Source organism: Rissa tridactyla, chromosome 3 (genome assembly GCF_028500815.1).
Source record: "Rissa tridactyla isolate bRisTri1 chromosome 3, bRisTri1.patW.cur.20221130, whole genome shotgun sequence".
Lineage (NCBI taxonomy): Eukaryota > Metazoa > Chordata > Aves > Charadriiformes > Laridae > Rissa > Rissa tridactyla.
In genome coordinates, this window is record NC_071468.1 from 99,742,716 (window position 1) to 99,756,651 (window position 13,936).

A 13,936-nucleotide genomic window follows, 5' to 3' on the forward strand; every position below is an offset into this window, starting at 1 on the left:
TTTTCCTTATAGTGAGTGGAAAGATAGAGATACCCCTGGGGTACCTCTTAATATTGTTTAGCAGTCTTAAGAATTTATGGCCTAAATGGAACCTAAATGTACCCATGGGAGTGAAGAACTGATACAGTATGTGCTTCGGCTTTTTTCTGTCAGCTGTTTGTGTCTGCCGAGCAGACTACTTGTTATTTGCTGACTGATTTCTTGTAGACACCGTTGTAGAAGCGTGTTTCAGGAGGGAAAAGAGGGCTTAAAAAGTCTCTTATAGGTCAAGTCAGAGCTTTCATCCTCAGTGAGCTCTTGAAAGGGAGCACAGAGATCTTTGTCAGAGAAGGAGAATCTTGTCTTAATATAGCGTTCCCAGGAAAATCTTTCTAACATACTTGCTGAGTGTTAAAACAAGCTGCAGTTTTAGCTGCCAAACTATATTCTATAATTGCTGAAAAATATGTAGTCTAGAATGAGAATCAAATGTTTTGTCTTGCAGCTTCAAGAGTGTTACACTGCATATAAAAAAACCCAACAACTTCATTATTTCAGTAACTGAATGAATGTATTCCACAGCATAATTATTGTCATAATTAAAGCTCCCCTCAGATAACTGGGAGGCAGATTTTTTTGATCTGACTCTATCATAGGACTAGGCAAACTGCTTTGGATAAACTAAAACTAGACATCTGTCCTCTATGAAATTTAATGAACTTAAACAAACATTCTTTGGAGATGGAAATATTGTGATTGATTACAGTTAAAGAAAATATTCTTATGGCATTTCTGGCCTGAACAAAACCAAGAAATGTGGGAAATCTCCTGCCTGAGAAAGTCAACTACAAGTCTCTGACTTTTATTCAGTCCCCTTATTTTCCACAGCTTTCTGCTAGGGTAGTAACGGAATGGAATTTTTCAGGAATCTCACCATACAAACTACAGCGTAGCAGATTTACTTTATCTCTTGATATTTAAAAAATAAGATATATTTTCTTCTGTTTACATGGAAATACAATGCTAGAGCTGCTAAACAAAGGAAAAAAGTGGCCTCAGTCTGAATAGGAGTGGAAGCCAACAGACTTGCAATTTTTAAAAAAGAGGACAGATTAAACTGCAGCAGCGTTGTAGCAACATTGTCAAATGTTGAATTGACTTTATTTTTTTTAATAGTCCTACCTGCAATTTAGTAATGTATCGTGTACTCTCCCAGTTTAAAAAGGACCAGTGTGGTACGTACCCCTAGAACAGCGAGAGTTACAATAGTTAATTGGAAAGATCTGCTGAATAACTTCTATTTGCTTTCTTTTTTCTCAAAAGGAGATACAAAAAGACATGAGAATGAGTGCCCAGACACTGGCAGAAATTGTGAAAAATACTGAAACCTTCTTGAAAGAGAATGGAGAAAAGTTGTCACAAGAAGACAGGACTATTCTTGAGCAGAAACTGAATGAAGCTAAGACAAAGTGTTTGCTCCTTAGCCAGAAGGCAGAAGAGTCCAAAAAAGAACTGGATAAAGCTATGACAACAGCAATTAAGCAGGAGACAGAAAAGGTTTTTAGGCAACCATTTCATACCTTCATTCAAACTTTTTATGTGTCTTAACAGGATTAGTCTTGCAACTTATTATTGATATACTGCAGAGAAATTAAAATCATATTTCATTTGGGTGACTAATAAGCTGCTGGTTTATTTTCTTTATAAAATAAACAACAAAGTATATGTCAATCAAAAATGTTTAAGGTTAATGTATTTTAAACGGTATGTTTGCATATAGTATTTTGTACTGCCTGGAGAAGGTTTCTAAACTGAAACTGTGAAATTTCATTGTAGGTTGCAGCCATAGAACAGCTGGAAGAAAGTAAAAATACAATAGAAAACCTCTTGGATTGGTTGTCAAATGTGGATAAAGAAGCGGAGCACGGCCGGAAATTTAAGCAGGTGATAGAACAGAATGGAACACACTTTGAAGAGGGAGATGTGAAGTCTTTGGAAGGAGAGGAGGATGATGTCAATGGTAATCTGCTGGAAATTCAGCAAGGCGTTGAAACCGGGGTGGACGGACTGGTAAAAAGCACAGAAGATAATCTGAACCTGCAGTATCAGAAAGTCAAGGTACTGTTACTGGGTTTATTCAATGTTTAGGTGCTAAGCAGCTCAGTCCGTATTCAAAACGAGTGAATTCAGTCTCATCCTTTCTGTCATAGACTTTGGAACAGGCACTAGGAAGTTAGTGATACACAGTAGTAGGAATTTCAGTAGTTAGAATGTATTGTGAATTTGTCACTTTTTCGCTGTTACTATGGTTGTTTCCTGCAAAATAAGAAAAAGGACGTACTCTACAAGGCAAACGTTAAGAATCCTGATGGTGAGTCTAATTCATAATTTTTATAGTGATAAATTAATGCAGGTAAATAAAATGCAAAAAGCAGCAACATAAATTCATACCCTCTATGTTACTTTTTCGAAAGTCTTTGTAGTAGCCCAATGGTTCAGCCCCCTGCAGTTCCCTGTGAACACTGATTACCAATAGCTGCAAATAACAGTTTGCTGAAATTACAGTCTTCCTTCCCTGTAACTTTAACACATGGGCAAAGCACTATTTGAAGGCTTCAGAAGGATGAGTTACATAAAAACACAGCATAGCATTTTAAAAATAGATTTTCCAGGTTAGATAATTGGAATAATTTAAAATAATAAGAGATCAGTTTTATGACTCTCGTTGACTTACAGTTGAGCAAACAAGAACGTCAGGTGTCGTTTGGTGGACATGTAGATGAAAATGATTATGCTGATAGCTAATATTATTTTGCATTTCCTTTATTATTTTAAAAAAAAACCAACGTAAGAAACGTAACCAACGGACAAGAGGTAACAGGCACAAACTTGAGCATATGAAGTTCCACCTAAACATGAGGAGGAACTTCTTTACTTTGAGGGTGGCAGAGCCCTGGCACAGACTGCCCAGAGAGGTGGTGGAGTCTCCATCTCTGGAGACATTCAAAACCCGCCTGGACGCGTTCCTGCGCAACCTGCTGTAGGTGACCCTGCTCTGGCAGGGGGGTTGGACTAGGTGATCTCCAGAGGTCCCTTCCAACCCCTACCATTCTGTGATTCTGGTAAAATTAAATGAGTTGTTTTTTACTTCCCCATCTTTGACAGTTCTTTTCTGCACCTAATGTCTACAGGGTAATTGCCCACTGTACTCATGGAAGAAAAGCATACCAGTCTGTTTTATGTAGCTATTTTCCTGGAAATAGAAGACCTTCAAGAATGGATATTTTTTGAAAGAATGTATTTGAAATATGGTTTTTATTTGGCAGTTCTGGATCCTATGACTTACTGGTTTTTTATGAGATTGAAACAATTTACATTCGTAGATTGTGTCTCAGTTTCTAAAGTCAAATGGACCTGTTTTATGACCAAGTATATTTGATAAGAATCACTGCTCTTGAAACTGAAAAATGAAATTTAAAAAAATAGATAATAATGTTTGTTCATTCAATATAAGAAGAAAGTATCTGTATTCTTTGTAATGTTTGATGCTTTCACTCCTTTTGGTCTGTTTGTCTGAAATGGTAGCTACAGTATATGTAAAAGGAAATGGAACAGTTTTGATTTGGAAAGTTACCTACCTTTGAATGCTTTATTTGATAAATCCTATTTTGAGACAAGGAATTAGGAAAATTTTGATTACACTGAGTACACTACCCTAAGTGTTAAGTAATCAGATAATCTTTAGTAAAAAATGTAAAGAGATTGATAATGTCTAGCTTTACTATACAGAGTTGTCTTTTGGAAGTACAGGGGAGTGTTTGTGTGATATATATCTCCTAGTATTTCAGACTTCTAGTGATATTTGAAGACTTCCATTTGGTTGTGGCCTGTATATCTGGCTAAAATTATCATTGGATGTTTTGTAAAATTTTGAAAGTGCACAGAAATATGATGACCAGGAGTCATGCTTTCACCTAAATTATTCACAAAATGTTTTTTAATAAGTATTACAAAAATTAGAAAAGCTTTTTATCGTTTTGATGGACTTTGTTTTACTTGTTGTTTCTAAACAGAATTCGGCAGAGATTTTGAGACAGTAATGGTCTAATGGAACCACCCAAGAAGGTGCTGATGATAATTTTATTTTTTTTTTCTGGCAGGCTCAACATGAGAAAATTATTTCACAGCAGAAGGCTGTCATAATAGCAACTCAGTCTGCTCAGGCACTGCTTGAGAAACAAGGCCACTACCTTTCCCCTGAAGAAAAAGACAAGATGCAAAGGAACATGAAGGAGCTGAAGGCTCAGTACGAGACTGCTTTAGCTGAATCAGAACGGAAAATGAAGTTGACTCATTCTCTAAGAGAAGAACTTGAAAAATTTGATGCAGACTATAGTGAATTTGAAACCTGGCTGCAGCAGGCAGAACAAGAACTTGACAATTTGGAAGCAGGGGCTTCTGACTTCAGTGGTATTATGGTCAAACTGAAAAGGCAGAAGAGTTTTTCAGAAGATGTTATATCTCACAAAGGTGATTTACGGTATATTACAATCTCTGGACAAAGAGTTTTAGATGCTGCAAGGTCATGTAGCAAAAGAGATGGTGTGAAGGTTGACAAAGATGGTATCGATACTTCGGCGACATATACTGAAGTGCAAAATAAACTGGATAGTGCTTCAGATCGTTTCAAATCTCTCTATACTAAGGTAAGTTTTATTTATACTGAATAGGAAAGACTACTGTAATTGATTTGGCAGTTTGTATGAAAAGGGGCTAGCTGATGAAACAAACACTGTGGGAACTTGTAAATTCTTTGTTTCTTAAAGTTAAATAACAGAACAGGATGCTTTTCTGGAAGATCTGCTTTAGTCAAGTGCCAGACTATTTAAGGTCTGAATGGATGAAATTTTCTACCTTGTGTTATAAGGGAGAAATCAGACCAGATTTCCACATTGTTCTTTACAGTCTTAAACAGACTGTTTGAGTTTATGACAGCACATGATGCTTCAGTAACATTTTGGGGTGGAAAGAAATGGTACTACTACTAGATGGATGACATTTCTTTGTTCCTTGGGATATTTCCCACAACTGCTTATTTGCTTGGCTTCCTACTAATAAAATGAGTATAGAAAGAGAGAGAGACTATGCCAAGATTAACACTCAAAATTTCAATTTGATTTGTATCCGGAAATAGTTTCTCCCAATGTGACCTTTGTTGTCAGCACTAGGCCTGCAAGAACATACTGATTTGAGGATAACAATTCTTTTCCACTACTCTGCCAAATAAACATTTTATCCTTAACAATCTCAGATTAGTCTCTAACTAAGGGGAAACTAGCAGTGCAAAATCCTCCACGTACCTTGAAGAGGGAAGATAATCCAGCTCTCTGTGCCAGGTTCACATATGGAATCTGTCTGGTAGAATAAGACAGACATTGCCAACTGGTTTCACATGCCAACTGTCTAGTTGTCTTCAAAAAAATAACCAAGTGCTATTCAATGTTGATAATATTCTGGAATTGTAAATTTTAGAGATGGTTATTAATTGAACTGTCTCCTAAATGGTCAGTATCCTTCGACTGTGACATTCCATAATTTTCTAAGATGATAGGTTCAGACTCCGTAGTGGAGACTCAGTGTCCGCTGGTACAGTGTTGGTCTACAGCAGTTGCCATCTTTGTCTGGGAATTTTCATCTCTTTAATGTTTTCTTGCTCAGAAATGTAAATTCTAAAAGACATGGATTTGATTGCTTGATTACAAAACCATTGTAAACCCTCTTCTCTGGAACGGTTGATGAAGAAGACTCTCCATTTACAGAAGCTCATTTTCATTTTCCTACTGAACTTATATCAACAGTGAAGCTAAAAGCTTGTATTAACGTGTTAAATTTCCCCCAGTGGATTTACAGGATTAGTTTGAGTGTGAATGTAAAGATTTCATCGCAAAATTTTCAGAGCATTTATGTGCATTTTTTTATGCACGTAAAAATCCTATGCCAGCAGCTTGATTTGTGATCTCAGATTTGTCAACTTGACAAATTCTAGCCTTTCCATATATACATTTAGCACAGGCACAATAGACATGCTTTAAATATTTGACCATAAATATGCAGAGCAAACCCAACACAATGTAGACTTTTCTTATTAAATTGAGTCTTGAAGGACAGACTTTTAAAAATTGGGATCTTCCACAGTTTGTGAGATCTTCCAAGCTGTAAATGGTTTTGTAGTAACCTTTTTGCCTTTTGTAAAACTTCCTGCTTTTAATAAATATTTATATTGCTTTTATTGTTTCTTTATATATATTCACACAGAAATGTATGAGTTTACAGGCTTATATGTTGAAGGAATCTTAAAGACAGTTCTTAGTTAACTGGTTATGTAAATGAGTGCATTCTGTGTTTGCCCACCAGATGGAGACCAAGTACCAAATGTAAATACAGTGCAAATGTATTACAATGTAAATACAAATGTAAATTAAAGACAGTGTATAGAAGGTTCAGAAGATAAATATTTAAAGTAACTGTTTATAAATATTATGATGATATAATAAGATTTTTCTTATGAAACTATCTCCAGAAAGTCTGAAAGAGTTCCACTGAGCATTTTACGTGACAATTTCACTGTATACATTTTGGGGTGTGTTGACATATAGGACTAATAAGATCTTGGTCAGATGACATTCTTAAGTGACCGAAACAAAGCATATGTGCAATACTGAGCCATATCACTTTGGATAAGGTATTTATGCAAGCAGTACTCTGCTGTCTGTATTTTAATGAACATGCATGTATCTTCTAATTTTTTTGAAAATTTCTAGCTTCCACTGGCTACGTTTTTGGTGCCAGAGTGCTGATAAAGAATCGTTATGCTGATGGATCAAAAATTATTCCTGAAGCTTTTCCTATTCTAGTACAATGGGTCAGATTCCAGTTTCTCAACTGCATCAGTGAATTGCTCTTAAATCCCACTTGAGGAGCACAAACTGGGAAGACCTGCGTAGCCTGGCCAGCTGTTGGGCCTCAGTTCCGAAATCAGTTAGGCAGTGGAACGATGACAGGAAAAAAATCATGCAGTATTTCAGGAAGGAAAGTATAACCTTGAGATTGGTATGAAATGCAGCACCCAGTCTAATGCTTCAGTATTTGCTTGTTTGCTTTCTACTCTTTTAGTGTAGCATCCTTGGAAATAACCTTAAAGACCTGGTGGATAAATACCAGCATTATGAAGATGCCTCATCTGGACTTCTGTCAGGTCTCCAGGCCTCTGAAATAGCTGTGAACAAACAACTATCAGAGCCAATTGCAGCAGATCCCAAAAATCTCCAAAGACAACTAGAAGAAACAAAGGTGAAAAGCTTTAAAAAGCAGAAGTACTTTTGTCCTAAAAGTAACTGCTTTCTGTGTGGAAAACAGGATAATCTAATATAATCCAGGTGGCTGCAGGCCAAATTCTTGCCTTGCATGTGAGCATTCAACTTTTATAGTTCTGAGATTCAGCTGTCCAGAGTGTTACCTGAAAAGCACTAAGGTGAAAAAAAACGGGGAACCAAGATGCCATTAGCAGTGGTGAAAGCAGGATGTGTTTCATATCATTTAGCAAATGATAGGGTGAAATCTGGGAAGCTTTTGAACTTAGAAAGAATTTAGTGACTCCAGTTTGCTATCAGAGCAGGGCTTGGGACTGAGTTCCTGATAAAGAAGACGTTGCTGTGTGTTACTGCATTAGGAAGGGGCTCATACTGGATAAGCAGTGCGATGCGACCAGTCCGTTTGCCTGCTTCTGTTGTGTCCAGTACTATATGCCCTGCAGAGAGTGAATATAACATAATCTGCATTGCACAGAAAAAATGGTATTTTGGTGGTTTTTTGTTTTGTTTTGTTTTGTTTTTTTTTCCACACTGAGGGAGTAACCCACAACTTTATGTAAATCCTAGTAGAGGCATGACAGGTTAGTGATGGAGCTTGTGAAGGTAAAACTCCGGTTAATTGCATAAAATGTAGGTTTACAGAAGGCTTTAGGAACCTAGGTAGAAGGTGAGTTATATAAAGTTTCATACAGTCTGTAGTCTTTGAGCTGACTTACATTTTCATAAACACGTTCAATTATCTATACTGTAATTAAAATGCAAGATTACTTACTTTTCAATGAGCAAGGCTTTCCTGGCTCCTCTGTCTGTGCTGTGTGGAGTATCCATGCAGGTCTGATATGTTTGCTATTGACAAATGGTAGACAATGGCTCTTGGAAAGTGCATGCTCTAACCATTTCCCTTACATCAGCGTGAGCAGTAGTACCTTTACTGCATGGTATCTTTCAAATCTGCCACTGGAATTGACCAACACCTCAGTGCATGATGCATCAGAGGAGACAAATCACAGTGATGTTGTAAGACAACAAAGTTAAAAGTGTAAATTTTGAACTCCTAACAGTGGAACAATTTAGGTACATTCGTGCTTCCAAGTACTAGAAAAATAGGAATAACACCAATTACAATTTGAAGCTTCATTTAAACTTTTTATTCCCTATGCCAAAACGAATTATATCCTGTATAATGCCAATTTTCATGCAGGTAATACAAAAGGAGGCAGTGCTGGGGTTCTTTTATGAAACGCCTACATGGATTACTTGCCACACAAAAGAGCACTCAATGAATATGAGCTGGGAAGAAGGGAAAGGGTACAAAGTGTCAAAAGATTCAAAGGAAGAGAAAAAACAGGAGGCTGAAGAAAGCAAGCCAATTAATGAAAGCAAAACAAAGAGTATTTCTGAAGAAGTCAGGTGTTGCAAGTTAAAGCTGTCCCTTGTAGCCAACACATGCAGCTGATAATCCAGCTAGACACAGACTTTGGCAGCATGGTGGGGTCTAATCTTTTTATGGGGATTAATTGTTCTTCAGAATATTCTTCAATGCCTCTGGCATCAGCTTGGTTGCTTTCTGTCAGTGTATAAGGGTTTTTATATGTCTTTGTTGTTTTCCGTGGGTTTTTTCCACAAGCACAGTATATTTCTCTAGTGTAAGGAAAATTCCTCTTCAGGTCTATCTGAGTTTTATTGTGCCAAGTGGGTCAGCAAGACATCCTGTGTTCTGGCATACTGTTGTGCTCGGGACACTGGTGCTGAATGCCGACATGACTTCTTTGTCCTGGCAGGGCAGACAGGATTACCATTTCAGTCATATGTTCATTGAGTTTGTGTGATCAAAAAATAAATTAGAATTCCCTTCATTTTGGACTTGTGTAAAGTTCAAGTGAATCAAGACAAAGATACACTATATACATTATATACACTAGCACAGAGGCCTGAAATAATTTAAAGACTACTCACTCTAAAGTACTTTTATACGCTAGAGACAGAAAGCCACTTTCAGAAGTTGGTCCAGCCTTCCTGTCTTTCTCTGTTGACTCTGGAGCGAGTCATGGCTGGGCTAGTCTCTAAACCTGTGTTCCTTGGTTAAATGGACAAACCTAGGCAAAACTCAGTGGCACTGGCTCCAGGAGGTTCCTAAACTGTGAAGGCGATCATCTTGTTCCAAGCTATTCCTGTTTATGCTACGATATCAGCCGGATCCTTTGTCAATACAACTGATGGTGAATATGTAACTACTGGTGATGACTGTATGTTTTTCCCCCTGAATTGTTCTCTGATGCCGAGTTGAAAAATATGTTTATTTTTCTTTTGGATAGTATATGAGTCTGTACAAGTGTTTTTTTTAAAAACAGATAATTAAAAAACACATTTTGAAGTTACATGCAAGAAAACAGTTGAGTCAGAAAAGTGTTGTAAAACACAAGATAAAAAAGATGCTGAATAAACTAAAACATGGGCCAGAAGGTCAACAGTGGCCATAGCCACTGGTGAAGACTTTTCTTAAGGAGCAGTCACAAATTTAGTTTATTGCCAGCGCTAAGTTTAGGTTGCATGGCCTATCTCAAGCCTTGCATGTGTAACTGTTAGCTGTATTGAAAAGCATAACTGATAACTGTGGAATTTTACAGGTTCTTCAGGGACAAGTGTCTAACCACCAAATTGCTGTAGAAAAACTGAAAAAAGCTGCTGAAGTGTTATTGGATACAAGGGGAGAGTTGACACCAGACAAAGATGAGATTCAGAAAACACTGGGTAAAATGTTTACTTTTCTTAATAACTCTTTTTATCACTTGTGTCTGCATGCAGGTAGTGGAAGAGATAAAATACAGAGTTTCCACATTCTTGTGTCACTGTTGAAGTCCATGTTTTGTTGAATCATAAGCTATGACAACACAGTAACTTCATTGTTGGTGTGTCTCCTACATTGATCCATATGCTTTTCACTTAGAAGCTGTCAGTTTATTTTTGACTTTTTTTTCTTTTCTTTTTTTTTTTTTCCCAGGAATGGGGATTATGTTTAATTCCCATGTTACAGATGGGCATGCCAAACAGTTAGTGATTTGCTGAGGATCATAAATTCTCCAGTAGGGAGGAGCACGTTTAGGTTCAAGGAACATGGTTCCAACTGTCTGTTTCCAAGCAATTATTTGAAGTGTGCTTAGCCAAGGAATTATTTCCTTCTGACTTCAAGAAACTGTCTGCGATGGGTTGACCTTTACATCCGGAAAGTGTTAAAGGTCTAGCTGCCAGATGCCCACGTAGCTGCTCTCTCTCTCCTCTCGCCCAACAGGATGAGGGTAGAAAATAAGATGGAAAAGCCCATGGGCCGAGATAAAGACTGGGAGATACACTTACCAGTTCCTGTCATGGGCAAAACAGGCTTGACTTGGGGAAAAATTAAATTTCACTTATTGCCAAATAAAATAAGTTTTGATAGAGAAAAACAAAGACAAATTAAAGCAGCATCTTCCTCCCACCTTGCTCTTTTTTCCAGGCTCACCATCACTCCTTCCTTCCCAACTACTCGCACCTCCTGCCTGCCAAACAGTGCAGGGTGGATGGGTAATGGGTGGTTGTGGTCAGTCCATAACAGCTTGTCTCTGCAGTTGCTTCCTCCTCACACTTTTCCCTGCTCCAGTGTGGGTCCTTTCCATGGGCTGAAATCTTTCAGAATAATCTTGCTCCAGTGTGGGCTCTCTACAGGCGTTTCCTTCAGGAAATGTCCACCTCCTCCAGTGTGGGGTCCTCCATGCGCTGCAGTGTGGTTATCTGCTCCAGCATGGCCCTCCACAGGCTTCAGGGGAAGCTATCGCTGTAGCACCTCTTCCTCCTCTTTCTTGTCTGACCGTGATGTTTGCAGGGCTGTTTTTCACACTTTCTTTTCCCTCACTTCTAGTCCCAGGCAGCACTTTTCCCCTTTCTTAAATACATTTTCCCAGAGGCACTGCCAGCTTGGCTGAGTGGCTCAGCTGTGCCTGTGGTGGGTCAGTTGGAGCTGGCTGGAACTGTCTTTGTCTTCCATGGGGCAACCCCTGGCCTCTTCTCACAGAGGCCAGAAACCTTGCCACTACCAAAACCTTACCACCTGTACTTAATACTCTTTTCCTATCAGTTGTGAGAAGTAGCACAGCATGACATTCACCACTGTGTGAAGTTTGCAGAGTCTCTGTGTGTATCACACAACTGACTCTTACTGGAATCCCTTAAGTAACTTGCAGAGCAACAAAATAGAACAACTGTGGAGGTGCCACTTTGGAGTTGGTGATGAAACTCCATGGGAGCTACATGAAACTTGTAACTTCCAGAGTCTTATCCGGAAAGTGTTAAAGGTCTAATGAAGAACCATCTGGAAGAACCTTTCAGCTCTAACAATAACATAAGAGACATAATTGTAGAAGAGCTGTCCTAATGCTCTGCTGTTTCATTTCTTGGGAACAGTCAACAGCTGTCATAAGCTAGAGCTGCATGGGAACCAGCTTCTAAAAGCTGGGGAGCACAGCTGTAAGTCGCTCCCTTGTCCTGTGGTCTTCTTGGCTATATTTGAAGATTTTTATCTTTGCTTGTGTGTTTTTACTGAATAAAGCTGATGGTCTTGCTTTGTTCTGATGTAGGCAATTTTTGACTCGCACTTACCTGGTGAGAACTGGTAAAATGAGTTAAAAGCTTAGTTTGGCTGAAGGAAAAAATTGAAACGTATTTTATCTTTATCAGATGATATTGTGGAGAGGTATGACAATTTATCCAAGTCTGTGAATGAAAGGAATGAGAAGCTCCAAATAACTCTGACACGATCCCTAAGCGTGCAGGATGGTTTGGATGAAATGCTGGATTGGATGGAAGGAGTTGAAAAGAGCCTTGAAGAACAAGATCAAGTGCCTTTGAATTCTGCTGCTATTCAGGATATTATTAGTAAAAGCATTGTAAGTAGCATTCTCCGAAAGAAGAAATATTTGTTTGATAATCCAGATTTCAAGAAAGAATTAAAATCTTAGTTTGACACCTTTAATGGATTGAAAATACGTTAAAGAGGACTGTTGCGCGAAGTGAAATTGCTCATAAGGATTTTTGTAGCTGAAGAAGCTATATCTATACTGATGGCCTAACTGTACTGATTTGTTGTTTGGACCAGTTTCACTTCTTAAAATTTAGTTATAAGCAATACAAATTAGTTCTTGCTTGTTTCAGGTGCTTGAACAAGACATTGCAGGTCGCCAAAGCAGTATAAACACTATGAATGAAAAAGTGAAGAAGTTCACGGAAACAGCAGATCCATCCACTGCATCCACACTGCAAGCTAAAATGAGCCAACTTGCAGCACAGTTTTCTGAAGCAAGTAACAAGCATAAAGAGAAGCTTATTAAAATGGAGGAGTTGAAGACTAAAGTGGAGTTATTTGAAAGTCTGTCAGAAAAACTTCAGTCATTTCTAGATGAGAAAAACCAGGCACTCAGTGAGACGGAGGCACCAAGAAAGGATGTTAGTGAAGTGTCCCAATACGTGCAGGTACTGTATATTTGTATAAATTGTGCATTTCTAGTCTAACTCATCTAAGAGATGGAACAGTAAGGCATGCTTGTTTCCCAACTTTGGTTGGTAACTAAAATCAAGAATTTAATTTTGAACAAGTGATTGTAAAATTTAATGTGAAGAATGTAATGCTGTTTTGCAGGAAGCTAGTGTAGAATTGGCACAACATAAGAAGGATCTGGAAGTTTTGCAGCAGCTTCTTGAAGAACTTTCATTCCATGCTCTTCCTGGAGATAAAGCATTGGTATTAGAAAAAGTAAATGCTTTGTCAAAGAAATTCAGAGAGGTAGAGGAGACTGTAAAGGAAAAGTAAGTTGAACAATAAAAGTGCTTCCCCCTTGGCTAATAACAGTGTAAATGTTATGGTGATTATTATCTTCTTGCATGCAATCTCAAGGGATTGCAGTTAACCACTGCAGAGAGTGGTTTTTTTTATTAAAAAAAAAAAAAAAAAAGAGATTCTATTTGGAAATGCCTCTGCAGTTAGTCTGATGCCTCTGTAGTTGAGTTTCTCTGGTTCAAGAGCTATAATGTTGCCTGTAAAGACAAGTAACTCTTCAAATTTTGTGACATTCACAGGAGTCTTGTTAGTTCTAAGAAAACCATACTTCTCCCCTTCTCTGATAGAATATAAATTGCTGCTTTTGCAAATTGCTTTAGAGAACTGTGTGGAATCAGGCTGCAAAGGAAAACTGGAGAAATTATTACAGCTTCCATATAAATTACCTGTAAAGCAAGAGTAAATTTTCCACATTCTGCTCATATCCATAAAATTAGTTTTTGTGACTCTTTGAATTTAGGAATAGCAATACCAAATTGATACTATCTGTTGGTTTAATTGTCAGAAGGAATACTGACATTCAGTACTCAGTTTCTTTTGTTGTCTTTACTTGTCTAGAGAAGAGGATGTATCATCTTGTCAGAAACAAATGGATGCTTTTGAGCTCCTTGTAGAATCATTAAAGAAATGGATAAAAGAGACAACAGAACGAATTCCAGCAGCGCAACCCTCTCTGAATACAGAGGAGTTAAAGAAACCTTTGGAGGATACATTGGTAAGA

General features: G+C 37.9%; 1 protein-coding gene across 29 annotated transcripts in view; it reads left to right on the top strand.

The window, feature by feature from the left end:
• DST (dystonin) overlaps positions 1-13,936 on the top strand; it is a 310,022-nt gene that overhangs the window by 205,686 nt on the left and 90,400 nt on the right. For all 29 annotated transcript variants that reach the window (XM_054197080.1, XM_054197086.1, XM_054197084.1 and 26 more), the window contains 9 exons: positions 1,303-1,536; positions 1,816-2,097; positions 4,140-4,685; positions 7,153-7,329; positions 9,977-10,100; positions 12,060-12,268; positions 12,534-12,851; positions 13,018-13,184; positions 13,774-13,930. In XM_054197080.1, the coding sequence (XP_054053055.1) occupies positions 1,303-1,536; positions 1,816-2,097; positions 4,140-4,685; positions 7,153-7,329; positions 9,977-10,100; positions 12,060-12,268; positions 12,534-12,851; positions 13,018-13,184; positions 13,774-13,930 (2,214 nt within the window). The remainder of the gene's footprint in view (positions 1-1,302; positions 1,537-1,815; positions 2,098-4,139; positions 4,686-7,152; positions 7,330-9,976; positions 10,101-12,059; positions 12,269-12,533; positions 12,852-13,017; positions 13,185-13,773; positions 13,931-13,936) is intronic.